At 42.0% G+C, this 18,260-nt stretch overlaps 1 protein-coding gene and 1 long non-coding RNA gene across 2 annotated transcripts; both read right to left on the bottom strand.

Annotated features, from left to right (window-relative positions):
* Positions 1 to 2,304: 2,304 nt before the first annotated feature.
* On the bottom strand, positions 2,305 to 3,734 carry LOC127974716 (uncharacterized). Its single transcript, XR_008157355.1, has 3 exons — positions 3,558 to 3,734; positions 2,767 to 3,476; positions 2,305 to 2,492 (listed from the first exon to the last, which is right to left on the bottom strand). It is a non-coding gene; the product is annotated as an uncharacterized LOC127974716 (long non-coding RNA).
* Positions 3,735 to 5,955: 2,221 nt separating this feature from the next.
* LOC127974715 (uncharacterized) lies at positions 5,956 to 17,360 on the bottom strand. Its single transcript, XM_052578187.1, has 9 exons — positions 17,282 to 17,360; positions 15,959 to 16,022; positions 14,841 to 15,119; positions 10,353 to 10,384; positions 9,995 to 10,090; positions 9,718 to 9,877; positions 9,553 to 9,620; positions 9,360 to 9,464; positions 5,956 to 6,542 (listed from the first exon to the last, which is right to left on the bottom strand). The coding sequence occupies exons 1-9, from the start codon at positions 17,288 to 17,290 to the stop codon at positions 6,291 to 6,293; spliced, it is 1,065 nt and encodes a 354-aa protein (XP_052434147.1). The 5' UTR covers positions 17,291 to 17,360; the 3' UTR covers positions 5,956 to 6,290.
* Positions 17,361 to 18,260: the final 900 nt, after the last annotated feature.

Genomic DNA, 18,260 nt, shown 5'->3' with positions numbered 1-18,260 from the left:
GACAGTGGGGCACACCTGACGAAAACTAATATCCCTCTCTTCCCTTACTTGGTGGGGTGTAACCGTTGTCAGACGGGCTAATCGTTGGTGCCGATGTAGTTGCACCGCGTATGGGTGTACATTCCGTATCCTCACGGGGACTCTCCCCCGCCGGACCGTCGCTAGTCCTCGTGCCACTTCCACTTGTGGACAATCCACATGGGGCTCCACCAGCACCCACTCTTCTGGGCCCGCTCTTCGGGGCGGTACTCGCGCCCACACAACAGCCTCACTTTTTGCGGGGACAGACAAAGCAAAACGACACATCACTCTTCCTACCTCTTCCTGTTCTCTGCGGACTTGGCTCATTTGCACCCTTCGACAGTCAGCTACCACACACTCCCACTTGGGCCTCTCTGCAGGTGGTATCTTCGATACGGGCCTAGCCCGAAATAGCTCTTCCCAGCAATCAGCGAGGACATTCATGCCCAACAGGGCTCGATGTGCACCCAGACAATGGTCTTGCACGATAATCACACCTTTCTGGGGGACCATCACTCCGTGAACCTCTAGGTCCATCAATCGGTAGCCAATATATGGGATGTCGAGGGCGTTTGCGCCCTTCAGAGTAAGCCAGGGGGCCTCCGCCCCTGGTGCCCCTTGTTTCCCTAACACTTCTTCGGATAAACTCTCAGCAAATAACGTCACTTGGGAGCCTGTGTCTACCAGGCATTGAATCTCCTTGCCGCACACTCTCACCTTCGCCACGGGGCTACGCCCAATCATCTGGCTCCTAGAGCCATATCCTCTTCCAGGGTCTTCTCGAGGGGTCCCGGCCACACGACCCACAGTGGCCGGCCGACCTAAAAACCCCCTTCTGACGCCCTGCGGGGCCCACACTGGCGGCTATAGTGACCTGGTTTGCCACAGCGGTTGCAGATGGGTCGCCCTTGCTCGTCCCATTCAAAACGGGGCCGATTAAAGTGGTTCGGGCGCCTGAACGGCTCTCGGCCTCCCTCTGAGTACACTCGGTCTCGGGGCGCCGGCCGTGGTTCCTCCCGCGCCCGTCCTTGGCGCAATTCTCCTACGAGGGCTTTAGACAGTTCAGACATCTGATCGCGGACATCTTTCAAAAGTTCAGCCTTCAGTGCTTGCTTCCAGTCAGGGCCTCTGGGTTGTGCTGGTGCTACTTCACTGACGGCCGCACACACTGGGGGACCACTCACCTCAGTCTCATCACCTTCCAGGGCCAGTGCCTCTTTCTTCAGATCTTCGAACGTAAGACCCGGGTCACTTCGAAACTGGATACGTAGGCTCTGTCTCACCGGACCCTCCTTCAGCCCCAGAAGAAACTGGTCCCGCAATAGACTCTCTCCATCTCCCAACCCGTGGTCCTGACGGGTCTGTAGTCGGGCGAATTGCTCTCGCAACCTCAGGGCGAAAGCTCTAATCGGTTGACGGGGGCCCTGCTTACAATTGAAGAACTGGGAGCGAAGGACAGCTACGGGGGTGTGGTCACCATACTGTTCAGTGAGGAACTGGAACACGGTTTGGGCGTTGGCTCTAACGGCTTCGGGGGCGGCATGCACCTCTCGCCGCGCTTCTCCATCCAGGGAGTTTAACACAAATTGAAGCCGCTGGGCTGCACTAAGGCCCTGTAGGTCGGCCAGGTACTCTAGTTGGGCCTTCCATTCAGACAATCGTACCTCAGATTCTGTCCCCCCATATTTTTGGATCCAGGGGCTCCCCATAAAAACGGGCATAGCACGGGGTGGGGCTGAAGGCCCCGCGTTGTCGGTCATTGGACGACCCTGGTTACTCAACTCGAGGTGGAAACCCTGCCGACTACGCCAAATCTGTCACACCCAGGGGCGGGCTATGCTTTGACTAAGCCACACCCCTTCTCAACTTCCACCTCGAGGAGGTCCCCAAGCCAACCCAATGACCAAACAACACGAGAACAAGTAAGTGATAAAACAATCTTTATTTAAATATTTAAAAATAGCTTGGGGAATAGGGAAAGGGCAATTAAAACTAAACTCTGACTCGGCCCTCCAGATGGGCTATGGCCGGGAAGAGGTCAGGGAGCAAGGGGGGCCACGGGGATCCGGGGCGTGGGACTCGGGGCCCGGCCAGAGTCTTAGGTATCCGTAGCGCCCTCCTTCTTCCTCCTCTTCGCTGAATACAACTCACGGTAAGTACTGGTTCACACAGTTCGTTCTCGGGGTGCTCACTCTCTTTCTCTTCCTCCACAGGCAACGGCTGGGACACAAAGGCACAGTTAATTCGGCTTGGTTTTGCTCTCACCTCTTCGCTGATTGCAGCTCACAGTAAGTACTGGTCCACACAGTTCGTTCCTTGGGTGCTCACTCGCTTTCTCTTTCTCCACAGGCAGCAGCGTAAGTACAGGTTTCCTCGGTCTCTCCTCGTGTTACCCACTCTCTCTCCTTTTCTCTCCACAGGTATCAACTTGGGCACAATAGCACAGTTAGTTTGCTTTGAATGGCTCTCACCTCTGGGCTGGACACAGCGTACTGTAAGTACAGGTTTCGCTCTATTTCTCCTCGCGTTATCCACTCTCTCTCCTCCTCTCTACAGGTATCAACTTGGACACAAAACACAGTTACTCTGCTTTGGATGGCTCTCACCTCTGGGCTGGACACAGCGTACTGTACGTACAGGTTTCCTCTGTTTCTCCTTGCGTTACTCACTCTCTCTTTCCTTCACTCTCCACAGGTATCCACTTGGGCACAATAGCACAGTTAGTTTGCTTTGAATGGCTCTCACCTCTGGGCTGAACACAGCGTACTGTAAGTACAGGTTTCCTCTGTTTCTCCTTGTGTTACTCACTCTCTCTTTCCTTTCCTCTCCACAGGTATCAACTTGGACACAAAGCACAGTTACTCTGCTTTGGATGGCTCTCACCTCTGGGCTGGACACAGCGTACCGTGCTATCTCCCGAGATCTGAAGCACGCTCACAACATATACTGTACTGAACTAGGCTAGAACCAGCAGTCTCCTTGTCCTCCCGCGACGAAGTGCGTGAAGGCGGGGGTTTATCTGACAGGACACACGGCAATACACAGGCACCCCACAGCAATATACAGCACCACGTCAAAATTATAGGTTTTCACAGCACGAAGACTCACCCACCACACTCAGTGTACGAAAAGGACACCCGTCTTCCTTCACTTCGCTTGGTTCGGATCTGGCGATGGAATATGCGGCCTAGCTAGTGATGTCGTCGTTGTGACTACTTCAATAAGTATTCCTTCGGCTCTCCCACCACGCTATATTAGGGGTAGGGCCACCCTCCTCCTCCTGGAGAGATCTACACAACGCCAGGTCAATATACAGGGCACTTTCGGCTTGCTCTTAGTACTCACATCAATGCCGCTTCCAATCCCCTTTTCCACGTCGTCTCAATTCGCCGTATAATCCGTTCACTTCTCCACCTTTAAGGTTCGCGATGTCTTCACAATCATACAATTCCAGCCTGAGGAAGAGAGAGAGAGAGAGAGTTAGACAGCCACCAGCAGCGCACCAAGACGGTCACGACACAGTGCTTCACACACACCAGAAAGAGCTCCCAGACTGTGAAATAACTTGGCCTTAAGTACTGCCTTGTCCAGCGTATCCTCCAATCACCAACCGCTGTCCCTAACTAGGCACAGGTGCATCGAATTCCCTGATTTTCCCTCTTACGGCGCTACCGGAAGTTCCGGTGTTCTGTTTTTCCGGTCCGGGCGGAAGCACTTCCGGGCGGAACCAAACTTCCCGAATTTTGGTTCCGCCCCTAAAGATCGTCACCTTGTGACATCTACACATCAAAACTAATCCAACTATCTTTATGGACCTTGCTTTGTGCACTGGGGCACAGTCATGCTGGCATATAAAAGTGCCTTCCATAAACTATTCCTACAAAGTTGTAATCATAGCACATCCAAAATGCCTTGGTTTGCTGAAGTATTAAGAGGTTTTCCACTGCTCCAGAGTCCAGTGGTGGCTGCTTTACAGCACTCCATCTGATGCTTGCTGTGAGAGTCTTGCATGCAGCTGCTCACCACTTACAGTTGATGCAGAATATGTAGCAGAGATGAAATTGCAAAGGTGCCATCCTATCCCAGTGTGACTCTTCAATTCATCGAGCTCTTCAGAAAGAACATTTCCCTTACTTATGTTCCCTTAGGTGCTTGATTTTATACACCTGTGTCAATGGGTCTGATTGAAACACCTGCATTCAGTGATTAAGAGCTGCCTGTGACCCAACAGTTCTTTCAATAAAGCCTACGTTTTCTCAGGTATTCCATTTAAAATTTGCATATACTAAACATACTGAATACTGCAAAAACAAAAATGAATAGTATAGTAATAGTTGTATTTTAGTGTTCTTTTACCCACATCTGATTATACACTACCTGCTCACAATCTTTCATTTGTCTGTACACTAAATCCCCAAACCTGCATCATGTGTAATCAGTTAATTAATGTGACTGAAACACGAGATAAAACAGACTGCTTGTTGATCTAATACAGTAGTTCAAGAAATGGGACGCATTTTAGGAGAATGTAAAGAACAAGGAAATGTACAAATAAATAGTAGACTAGGTGCTGAGAAGATAAAGTATTTATTTATTAATTTCAAAAGCAATCAAGATCTATTTCTTGCTGTCAGATTAAAGCAGTACAGAGCAATAAACATCAGTGCAACCTTTATCAACCGAGCTGTCAAAATCGGATCCTAATCATGACGTTTATCAGAAATCTTACGCTGACAGAATTTACGAATTCAAATGTTATTCAAGAAAATTAGCATAGCCCATATACTCTTAGATCTGTACACTTATATTTTAATAAACACATTTTTTTTTGGAAAAAAATAAAGCTTTATATTTATGAGTACAAGCATCCATATGACCAATATTATAAATGCTTTATAAATGTAACCCTTTCTGTGTAATCCCAGGCTTAAAATGTTATTATCAATCAATCAATCACCTTTATTTATATAGCGCTTTAAACAAAATACATTGCGTCAAAGCACTGAACAACATTCATTAGGAAAACAGTGTGTCAATAATGCAAAATGACAGTTAAAGGCAGTTCATCACTGAATTCAGTGATGTCATCTCTGTTCAGTTTAAATAGTGTCTGTGCATTTATTTACAATCAAGTCAATGATATCGCTGTAGATGAAGTGACCCCAACATTATGACATTATGAGATGACTTGCATTTCAACCATTCATTTCATATTGATTACAATCTTCGACATGGCCTTACTGAGTCAATATTAAAGATATGAAGGTTACAGAATGTTCTTTACCTTATAAAGGGGGATTTTATGTAGAAAACAATGAATAAAAAAAAAAAAAAACCTTTAGCTGGGTTTTCACGCCAGGGTCACAAGATATTTCACATGGTCTAATTTCTATTTAGATACGTAAAAAGTGCATATCCATTTGTTTGATGTTAGCAGGTTTGTACATAACTATTATTTTTGCACTCAGACTGGGGGAAATCTGCCTGATTGGAAAATCCATTTTATATTTCATATAATTAGTATCAGAAAAAAAGGATTATCTGAGCATTCTAATAATATTCTTTGGAATATTTTGAGTAATATAGAATAGGACATTGCTTTTTTAGAAAGCACAAAACCTGTGTACAGTGTACACCACACAAAATATGAGTAAGAAAATAAGCTTCAGATAACTATGATTGACTGTAATCAAAATTCAGACATGCGTAAACTGTAAGAAAATTCCATGAAAATACAGCCCAGTGTACCATGATAATATGTACTGAATTTTCACAGATGTTTTACAAGTTGCACATTGTGTTAGAGTTGAAGGAATGTCCTCGATCTTAACAGAAAAGACAGTGGACAGAGTCCATTTTCTACATATTTCTTTTTTCTTACAGTGTAGATTAATGGCAAAAAAGAGCAAGAATTAATCAAACATTCACAACTCATGAAAGGAAGCAAACCTCATATTTGTCATTGCATTGTTAATATATTCCTCTGTGGATCGTTCTGTCTAACTCTGTGATATAAGAATCCAACATGTTCCCACTTGATGTAGCTCTCTGCAGATGCCAATGGTAAAGCTTATTTGGCATCTATATATATATATACACACATTCTGCTTCTCATGCTGATCTTATAGACACACATCCACACACTCACCTTGATTTGCTTACATCACAAAGAATGTAAAAGTGACAGTAAAAGAAGTACAATCAGGTTTAAAACACGCATACACTCTCCTAACAGAATGAATTGCATATTAAATGTGACTTTGTTATGCTCAGTTTAAGACTTTGACTATCCAGAAGAGCAGCAGACAGCCCATGAGCAGTGTGGGACAGTGTGGACCCCTGGTGGCGGAGCTGGGCATGTTCACTTCACCTGTCAGTTTGAGGCATGAGGTGGTGGTGGTGGCATTGCAGCACTCCAAGTAACAGGCAGTACTGGTGCTTGAACAAACTGTCATCTTTCTGCAATCTGTACTGCAACCCGCATGCCAATTCTCCGTGGTGCCAGATGTTGTCTTTTGTAGCTAGAAATTGAGACAATGATTTGCTTTCATTTAATATTTATCATTAATATAGTGCATCTGCCGGGCTACCAGCTGTTCAGAGAGAGAGGTGGTGGATTGGGTTTCTACATCAATGAAAGTTGGTGTTCAGATATAACAATATCGTAAAAGCTATTCTGTAATAAATTAAGAGGCATTCTTCATAAACCTTAAACCTTTCCACTTGCCATGGGAGTTTTCCTCTTTCACTTTTGTGAATGTGTACATTTCTCTGGACGCGTGCGTGAGCACGGCGATGCAACAGCTGGCCGAATAAATAACTGAAATGGAGCAAACGTACCCAAACTATATTTTATTCATCCTTTGATATTTTAACACATCAAATCTCTCCTGTGAACTGCCAACATACAAGCAGCATATTACATGTCCCACCAGAGTAATATATTGGATTACTGTTACACCACAATAAAGGATGCATATCACTCTGTCCCATGAGCAGCTTTGGGGCTCTCTTATCACTGTTTGGTACATCTTAGGGTGTACTCACACTAGCCAGTTTGAACCGTGCCCGAGTGCGTTTGACCACCAAAGCGCGGTTCGTTTGACTAGTGTGAGTGCTCCGACCCGTGCCGGGGCGCGGCTCGATTAGCCGGCCCTGGCCCGCTTGGAAGAGGTGGGCCAGGGCACGGTTCAGTTGGACTCAGGCGCGGTTCGCATGCAGTGTGAGCGCTAACCGTGCCTGAGCACGGAAAAGGACGCGTTGCGTAACGGTTTTGCGACACTCCAAAACCAACATGGCAGGGAAAGGGTCGCTTTGGTCTACGGCAGAGGTGCAAAACGCATAAAAACTAAAAACTGCAAAGTCCTTGCTGCACTTCAGCTGGTACCTTGCAAACATCCTCATACGAGCAGCACGATTACGTGAACATTTTCGCGCCACTAAGGCGACACATCTGTTTAACAACAGGCTGTGGACCAAACAACACAAAATTATCCACAAAGAAAACAGAGCGATGCACTCCATTGTGTTCAGAGAGCGCCGCTCTTCCTGTTTATCCCGAAACCGTCGCACCATAATGACGTAAGCGTGCTCCGGCACGAATGCTGAAACCCTATATGTGAGTGCAGGCCAGAGGGGGAGTGGGGAGGGGGGACAATCGTACTCGGGCCCGGTTCATGGCAACCGTGCCTAGTGTGAGAACACCCTTATACCAGCCTACAGGCAGAAACTGAAATTAGCTAAACCTGTTTTAAGGTGGACTATTGAAGCAGAGCGGCATTTACAAGCCTGTTTTAACATGGCCTGACCTTCCCTCAGACAAACTGACACAGCTCTCTGTTCCCACCTCTGTCTGTCAGTGGATCACCAGCTTTCTGACAGATGGGCAGCAGCTAGTGAGGCTGGGCAAACTCACATCAAGGCCTATCACCATCAGCACTGGCGTCCCTCAGGGCTGCATTCTCTCCCAACTGCTCTTCTCCCTCTACACAAATGACTGCACTTCAAAGGACCCCTCTGTCAAGCTCTTAAAGTTTGTGGACAACAATACAGTCATTGGCCTCATCAAGGACAGAGAAGAGTCTGCTTACAGACAGGAGGTTCAAGAGCTGGTTGTCTGGTGCAGTCACAACAACCTGGAGCTCAACACGCTCAAAACGGTGGAGATGATCATAGATTTCAGGAGAAACCCCCCTGCACTCCCTCCACTCACCATCATGGATAGCACTGTGGCTGCAGTGGAGTCATTCAGATTCTTGGGACTTCCGGTGGTTGATCGTGCCTTGTCTGTGCTTCCTCGGGCCAACGGCCAGGTTTTTTTGGCCCAACGAAAACCTTGGGCCAAAGCTATTGGCCTCTGTGCTACTGGCCCGAACCTATTAGCCCCACCCAGCCCATTTTAAGGCCTGGCTCGCACTGTGTTCATCCATAACTGTCTGGTTTGGTTCAGATAACAATTCAGACATCAAGAGATTGGCAGTCAGGACTGCTGAGAGGATTAAGAGTGCCCCTCTGCCCAGCTTCCAAAATCTTTACATCTCCAGATTAATGAAAATGACCTTGAACCCCTCACACCAAGCCCACTCTCTCCTTGAACTGTTGCCTTCTGGTCAGCACTACAGAGCACCGACAACCAGAACAGCCAGGCACAAGAACAGTTTCTTTATCCACAGGCTATATTCAGCCTGAACAATTAAACTTTCATACTCATACACCGCCCATCACAACTGACATATTTATACACAGAATACAAAATGTGTACAATTGTAAACTGCACACTTTGTAAATAACATATCTGGCCCTTATAACATATTTGTACATTAATTAAAAAATTTTTTTTTTTATACTTCTTATATTAGTGTTATATTCCATCCCTACTCTGTTATTCCTATGTATGTCCGTACTATCTTTTGCACTGGAAGCTCCTGTCGTCAAGTTAAATTCCTTGTGTGTGTAAACTTACTGGTAATAAAGCTTTCTGATTCTGATTCTGATTATGGGGATTTATTTGTGTAAAAGTCGTAAGTACAGTATTATGTATAGTAAGTTGTAAAACAAAGATAATTGGAGTGTTTTTAAGATTTTTTCACCTTTAATTATGTGTTATTTTCTATTTCTTTGTAATTGTTTGTGAAATTTACCATTTCTTTCAGAAAAATTTGATCCTTTCTTTTTTTTCATTGTATATGCATAAGACCCAAGTGACATTATCCCGGACGAGCCCCCATAAAAAAAAAAAAAAAAAAAAAACATTATAATGTCTAAAAAATGCACTTATAAAAAAAATAAAAAGATGATTTAAATTATCAAATAAATGTTAGATTTTTTTTTTACTTTACCATGCAGTAGTCCAGACCAACTGGACACGGCGTGACATTACTGGCGACACTAGCGGTTTTGTAACACGATGTTCCTTCACACTTGAAATTTTGACACTTCTTGCCCTTTTGGGAGTAAGAAAAAAAAGGTCAGAAGGAGGAAGAAAATGTTCATTTTTGTCCAAAAGAGAAAAATAGCTTTTTACGTTCTTACATTGGTTGCTGGGATGGTTGTAACTGGGATCTTTGTGGTTGTGGTTGTAGTAGTTGGATTTGTTGTAGCTACAAATGACAAGATAATAAAGTAATAAAAAGGTCAATATTCAAAAATAACCACTCACATATGTTAGAGATAATACGAGAAAGAGTTGGAGGTTACCTGTGGTATTGAGTGAATTGAACAAGGCAAGCAGAGTGTTGTTGAGGCAGTTGGTTGTGTTGCAACAGTTGACAGAGCAATTACTAAGAGTCCCATTCTCACAGGGCATGCCACATGAGGCACTGCAGCTGACAGAGTAACCTTGGTCCTCTTTCATTATCTGGAGCATAACAGAGCAAGATGTAACTCTTTAAATCAAGCCTGCATCAGTACATTATTTGCATGGATAACTTTCCACTGGAGGTTCCCATCTGAAAGCGGAGCACGGCAGACTGACCTTACAGAAATATTCACTGGATTGGCAGAGCTTCGCCATCGTATTCATGAACTGGTCATAACAATCTTTTGTGCAAGCAAATGATGGACAGGATAGCTTTTGGGGGAAAAAGCAGTTGCAGTTCAATACTAGTTACACATATATTACAGTAGAAAAGATGTACTTATTTATAAATCAAAGCTTTTTGTTGTAGGTTTTGGAGGAATTTATATATTCAGAATTTCAGAATTTCATATATAATTCAGTGTTACTTGCCATTTCTTTGCAGTTAACTGTGAACTTTAATAGCAATTTCCGATTGAAAATTGTTTCAAAATAAATCCTACACTATTTTTTTGTGTACTTGCCCATCACTTACCGCCGTGTAATTTTCTGATGAAGATGTATTTGCTGTAACAACAGACAATCAGGACAATAATAAATAATACAAAATAAATAAATAAAATTCAGTTATTGTCAAATTAAAACTGTGAACATTTATAGGTATTTTTTTCTCTCAGTATGAGATGGAGGCACGCACAGGAGCAGCAGCTAAGTGCTCTCTTTTTCGGTGCTCTATTAAGTTGTTTCTGTTTATAGTGTTATCTGTCCTGACATTTTCATGCTGAGTGAATAACATTTACAGTCAACACAATATTCTGGAAATAGGATCACTTAGTTTCTCAGCTCTTACGATATCCTGGTGGATATCGCTAGGCTTCCGGGGTATTCCGTGTATTACCGTCCCCATAGGGAGTTGATGAAGGCGGTGCAGGGAGAGGAGACAAAAGCAAAGTTGCAGAGTCGGCGTGCTAATGAGGCTATGGAAGTGGGCACTCAAACCACCGCTTCCAAATATTTTCCTTACCAATGCAAGATCCCTTGCTAACAAGATGGTTGAACTGAAACTATAGGGTGCGTCGAATAATATCTGCTCCTGACCTGGCTTCATTCATCTAATCCAGATACCGCTATCGAGCTAGGCCGAGCTAGCAAGGCCACACAGTGCATTGCTACGACAGGACCAGACACCGGTGTACAACAACTGGTGTACTATTACCAAGAATGTAAACAGCCACTGCTCCCTGGAGTTTATGACTGTTACATGCAGGCCAATATATCTTCCTCTGGAATTAACTGTTGTTTGATAACTGTTGTGTATATACCACTTGATGCTAATGCTAGCTCAGCTCTTGGACACATGACAACTTTATCAGCCAGCAGAGTATGTATACTGAGGTTTTTCATATTGTTGCAGGGGACTTTAATCATACAGATTTAAAGGTAGTGGTCCCTAAATTCCATCAGCACATTAAATGTGCTACTAGAAATATTAGCAAACACATTGGATAATACCTACACTAACATTAAGCTGGGCTTTAGGGCTAACCAACTACCACATACGGGCCAGTCAGACCACATGTCCCTGCTCTTAACTTCATCTAATACCCACTAAGAGAAAGTGTTCCTACCACATTTAGAACTGCCAGAACATGGATTTGGAGCTGTATACAACAGCTGTACATTTGGTACTGCATGGCCTCTGTTACAGTGGATAAATGCATCTGGGTTGATCCTAACAAGAAACCTTGGATGACAAAAGATGTGCAGTGCCTGCTCAGGGAGAGGAACGCTGCATTCAAGGCTGGTGATGAGGAGTTGTATAATGTGGCCAGAGCTAACCTGAAGAGAGGAATCAAAGTAGCTTAGGCTGCACACAGAGGAAAGATTGAAGGTTGTTTCCAGAACAACAACTATAGGCAGATGTGGAAGGGGGTCCGGCATATTACCAACTACAAACCCAGCAAACTCTTAGCTGATGGTGGTGATCTGTCGCTAGCAGAGGAGCTGACCATTTTTTTAACCCGTTTCGAGGTGGTGTCACCGGAGAATACCACACTTCATTCACTAGCACACAGCAGTCACATCCTCACAGTGCAGGAGCATGAGGTGAGGCCACATGTGAAAGTTGAGGGACCCGATGGCATCCCTGGATGGGTGCTGAGGGAATACACATATCAGCTGGTTAGGGCCTTTACCATGATATTTAACCAGTCCCTGTCCCAGGAAGCTGTACCACTCTGCCTGAAGTCTGATACAATGGTCCCACTTCAGAAGAAGACTGTCATCGGCAGCCTAAATGATTACCGCCAAATAGCACTGACACCTGTTATTATGAGTGCTTCGAGAGACTGGTTCAGACTCACATCATCTCAAATCTCCTACCTAGAATCGGCCCATATCAGCTTGCCTAAAGTGTTTATAGGTCCACAGAGGATGCAATAGCAATGGCCTTCCACACTGCTCTGTCTCATCTGGACCTACAGGGGAGCTACGCTAGGTTGTTATTTGTAGACTTTAGCTCTATGTTTAACACCATCCTCCCCAACAAAATAGTGTCTAAAATATCTGATCTGGGAATATCTCACTCCATTTGTCTTTGGATCAAGAACTTCCTTACTGATTGCTCACAGAGGGTAAGGATAGGTTCTCGTATTTCCACAGTCCTCAGCCTCAGTACCGGCTCTCCTTAAGGCTGTGTGCTGAGTCCCCTACTCCAGTAACACCATAATTATGGTGTAATTGTGGCGTATGGCGTACAGAAAACAACTTGATCTTAAACACCACCAATACTAAGGAGCTAATCGTACATTTTAATATAGAAGGGAAAAAAGACATTAAGCCTCTTTTCATCAGTGGTGATTGTGTGGAGATGGTCTCGGACTTCTGGGCATTCATATAGAGGACAATTAGACCTGGAGTGTCAACACCACTTCTATCTTTAAGAAGGCACAGCAGAGACTGCACTTCCTGCGAATACTCAGGGATTACCAGTTCGCGCAAAACCTGTTGGTGTCCTTTTACCAATGTTCTTTTGAGAGCATTTTTACAAACTGCATCTGTGTGTGGTTTTCCAGCTGCACTGCTGCAGAAAGGAAAGCACTCCAGAGGATCATCACCACAGCCCAGAAGGTATTCGGTTGTGCCTTCCCCTCTATGGAAGAGTTACACAGTTCTCGCTGCGTCATGAAAGCTCAAAAAATCCTCAAAGACCAATCTCACCCAGGACATTCCCCAGGACAAACTTTAATAATCCAAAATAAACAAAACAGTGCACCAGCCCCTCACGGACAACTGATGAGCATAAATAATAAGCAAACCATAAACTAAAATCCCAGGCCTGGTCCTCTCCCGTCCTTCACTATCATCGCTCCAGTTTTATATCCTTCCATATCCTACGTGGGACTCGAGACCGGCAGTGGGGCGCAGGTGTCGCTGATTTCCCAATCATTCCCCCGGCCTCACTCCTTGTTCCCACATCCCTCGGCCACGCCCCACTCGCCACAAATAGCTTACTGTTCTTTATTGTTTATAATATCTCTTTCTTCATTATATGTCTATTCTATTTCTATTTTGCCAATTCTCCATTGTTGCGAAACATCTTTTGTTGGTTTTGAATCAGTAACAATAACGATCTGTTCTATTATTTTCTATTCTTGTTCTGTTCTATTCTATTCCATTATTGTTATGATTAAATGCATGTAAATGGGAACTTCATATTATGCCGCGTTTCCATCGCAGGAACTTTACCCAGGAACTAGGGACTTTGGCCTGGTACTCGGTGTGTTTCCACCGCAGGAACCAGGAACTAAATAAAGTTCCAGTTAAAAAAATGCCCCTCAGAAAGTCCCTGCTGGCAAGATGGTACTTATTCAAAGTTCCGGAACTTTCGGGGGGTGGGACTTGGGCGTTAAACATACTGATTGGTTGACTTCACACCGCATTGGTTGACTTTAACCACCATTTATTCTGATCATTTTCAAAATATTACTGTTATTGTGTCATGAAATATAATTTAAAATGTATTTCAGGCTAGAATGTAGTTGTTTAAAAATAAAATCTGTGGTTTATTTATAAAGACAGCGCCTATTTAAAATTGTGTTTTGCCGATTTCGGAGACGGTGATCTCCACGCGATCAGCCGCTGAGAGCAGCCTCACCTCGGCTAGACCTTCTGATGTGTGCCACTGGCTCTAATGTCTCTTTAGTGGTTAAATATAAAATATAATTCATTTTGGGTAAATCTAACAGGTTATCTTTGGTCTGTATTCAATTTATCTATATGTTAAAATGAAAATAAAAAGGCAAATTTATATAATATTTCGTTTCATTGTAATGGCAACACACATATCCCTGAACTAAGTACATTTCTGCAGCTGTTATTAAAAACGAAAAATGAAAACGAAAGGAGGAAGTGTTATTGTTTTATGATATCCTATTTCGTTTTATTGTAAATATATTCAGTCAGGAAAATTGCAGTAGCATTGGTCAGCTGACTGAAGTTATTAAGTATGCTGCTGTTTGCGGATTTACTGGATTTGTGTCGTCGCGGACATCACACTCCCGAGTCGAATGCACAAAGTCTGAACTACCGAGGATACACATCCAAAATCAGCATATTGAGAAACGCCCGCAGACCTACGTCACCAGTCTAATCTTCCCGGTACTTTACACCGCGGTGGAAACACAGAAAGCAACATCTCAGGGGGTAAACTTGCTGGAGAAAAAGTTCCTGGTACAAATGTTCCGGGTAATTTCGGTGGAAACGTGTCAATAGACATCACAACCACTCAAAAAACAAACAAACAAAAAACAATATATCTATATATATATATCTATATATATATATATCTATATATCTATATATATATATATATATATATATATATATATATATATATATATATATATAGATATATATATATATATACATACATATCTATATATATATATATATATATATATATATATATATATATATAGGCATACAGAAAGAATAAATATTTTTTTTCATCTTTTTTTAATACCTGTAAAGGTCACAGTAGCATTGTTAGAGGAAGTGATCTGCATTAAGGTGGATGAAGCTCCTGTCACTGTAGAGCCTGATGTGGCCGTCTGATTAGTTGAAATGGAGGAGGGCACGCTTACTGAAACCACAGATTGAGTTGTCGAAATGTGGCTAACAAGTTCTGACGTTGTAGACGACATGGCATCTGTTGTCAGAGTGCTTGCTGGACTAGTCATTGTGGTAGTTGTCCATACTTTTGAGAGCAGACTCATTTGCAATAAAAGAAAAAACAGGATGCCTGTTGGAAAGACAGATAAATGACAGCAAAAGTCTGTGACAACTAGGTCATTTACTGTATTTGCACCTGGTTAAATGTAACTTGGACAGTTGAGAAATGCATGGAAAAACATGCACACAAGAAAAACGAGCAGAAAGAATTTCAAATTAAAATTGTAATTCATTTCTTTACACGCAAATAATTTTTTACATGCAATTTACACAGAGTTCCCTCTGCTTCACTCTGTTAAAGGTTGTAATCTGCAATTGTTACCATAAAGAGCTATTTACACTCGTAAATATTAGTTTTGTTGGTATAAATTAATATTTACTGTATATTAGGTCTGTCTGACCAATTTTAATTGAATTAATTACATGATAGTTTGATTAATTTTATTAATCACAAAATAAATTTGACTGTGAAAATACCCAGAAAATATTATTTAAAGCAATTTTTGTGTTGACATGAGACAGTATAAAGTAGACATTACAAACTGTATTATTAGAAATAAATATTTATTTAATTCAATATAAAATTAATTAAGCTACACATTAAGATTAATGCTACAACGGCCTAACACAAACTATGGCACATAAAATTCATATCATATAATTTGAGATACATCTCAGTATTTTTGTTCATGCAATGTAAGTCACTGGTAACTAAACCATCTTTGTACCAACAGTCTTCTAATTACTTAATTTTATGTTACACAAAAGAAAGGTCTGAAATGACATGAGAGTGAGTAAATGATGACAGAATTGTAATTTTTTGGGGGGTGAACTATCCATTTAATTTTTTATACTTTTTTTATTTTTATTTTTTTTTTGTAAACAAAATTCAAAGGTACAATTTCAAACCTGTTTTTGAAGACCTCCGAGTCTTGCTTATATCGATAGTGAAACATATTTCTCCCAACGCCATCTGAAAGCACGAAATAATGATGAAAAACAGGAAGAATATTGACATTTATTAATGTTAATGGTGAGCTTGATTGCTGATTTATATAAAGCAAGACATGTATCAGTATCAGAAAAATCCCTTTGCCTGTGAATTATTCTCTAATGGTGGTTTGCATCCATGACGTTGGAGACAAACTTTCACCGAGAGCTATGCAAACCTGACCTGTCATAATTGGCACTGCGGAACATGCCTAACCTCTCGTGACCTCTGAGCATGATATTCTGCTTTGATCTGCAGTCGAGCATGTCATCAGAGACGATTTCTTCTAATAGATGTCAATTGTGTGGCTGAAACAGAGCCACATTGATTCAGTTTCCACCGCCGCATATATTTGAATTTGAAACAGGCGGCATCTCTGTGTGGCCATCAACGTTGCAATAATGTTACATCACAGAAATAGAATCTTCATTTAAATTTCTCTGGCAGACACACCGGTTCATAGTTACAAAAGTTCCCTTGCTATGAGGCTACTTGCCCACACACAATTAACAACTTGTTTGTTCTCTGCGAATCCCATGGGCGTAAGTGCAAAGCACAGCTTGTTACCCCTTTCCTCATGAGGCGGTGATCAACACCATCAGGAAACTACCATGGAAACCATGGCTTGTATGAAAACATCGTTTTTTCTTAGATGCACCGAAGAGAAACCAGAAGTGTGATGCATTTACAATTTTCACTGAGAAATTACTAGTAAATTTCAAAAATAATTGCAAAGAAACTGCAACATTTTTTTCTACAAATAAACAAACACACACACACACACACACACACACACACACACACACATATATATATATATAATATACTGATGACGATGTCCTGCATTTACTAATGATTTGATATTGTTATTTGTTTAGATAGTATCCAATGGGCATTACTCACTAACCTTTATAATATTTGTAAAGATATTTTTTATAAATTATATATAAGAAATAATACATAGTTTTTATTCCCATTCTCATTCATGAAGCAATAAATCACAAAAGACATTAATATCAGTCCAATAAATACACACATGCAATATTTAGCATCTGCCGTATGCAGCATCTCGGGTCTTTTCTATACTCTCTGTATCACCTGCTTGAAAACACGATCCTCTCTACGCAACAGCATCTCTTGCGAAAATCTGTCCAGTTACACCTATAGCCCACAGCTGGACCCAGAAGTCTATTTATACAGTTGCAACATCTTAATACGGCATATTGGGAAATATTGCTTACCTTGGCCATGCAGTGAGAAAGCACAGATTGGACTGGAGTTTTAACAGCTGTGGATGAAGTATCCCTTCCTCTCTCTCTTTCTCTCTCCCTCTCTGTTGCTATTTGTTTCTCCAGTGTGGTGACATCAGAGGGAAGTTTTCCTAATTAGTGAGAACTCTGATGGGATTGGTCTGCTGATTGTGTGCTTAAACTAGAATGAAGGGGTATGTCTTATTGGAATGATGCATTCAACTCTCTATTGATATTATGAGCTATGTTTACGAGAAGTTAAAATGTTTGGCAAAAAATGTAAATAAATAAATAAAAATGTAATAATAATAATAATAATAATAATAATAAAAGATATGTACATAAATAATATAAAATAAAACTAACGTTTAATTTAAAAAAGAGTGTTGACATTAAAAACGACTCGCATGAAGACTCCTTTATTTAATAATTAAAAATGCATCACAGAATGCAGGAAGTTGGTTGAAAGATCATCTATTGCTATAACAGTGCAAGCAGAATAGAAAAACAGTTCAAATAAAATTGATTTAAATTAAATAGTCAAATCACAGTTATTTTTTATTAACTGATACAGCCATAGTTCCCTGGAACTAATGAATACTTTTTTTATTACAGGCACCACAATGCGACATCATGAACACAAGCATGGAAACAGAATTGACAGAATGAACAGAAACTCGCTGCATGCTTGAAAAGGTCTGGAGATCCTATTTAGGGCAAGTTGAGAGAAGCAGAAACTGTGGCATGTCACACTGCAGTAAGATGGACTTTGAAGGTGATTTCAGCCGGTGAAATCAAGACTTTCCCTCAACAATTACCCCATTGTAGTGGTGTGTATCACAAAAATGCAGCACCAGCTCCGCCACTCTGAAGGATTGTGGGTGCTCAGATGACAAACATGGATGTCTGGACTTCCTAATACTATAATCTTTCAGAATTTATACACTCTTCTAAACTATTTTTTCTTAAC

This window comes from Carassius gibelio, chromosome B16, assembly GCF_023724105.1.
Source record: "Carassius gibelio isolate Cgi1373 ecotype wild population from Czech Republic chromosome B16, carGib1.2-hapl.c, whole genome shotgun sequence".
Taxonomy (NCBI): domain Eukaryota; kingdom Metazoa; phylum Chordata; class Actinopteri; order Cypriniformes; family Cyprinidae; genus Carassius; species Carassius gibelio.
The sequence above is the reverse complement of the archived record's forward strand: the minus strand, read 5'-3'. Positions and strand labels throughout refer to the sequence as shown.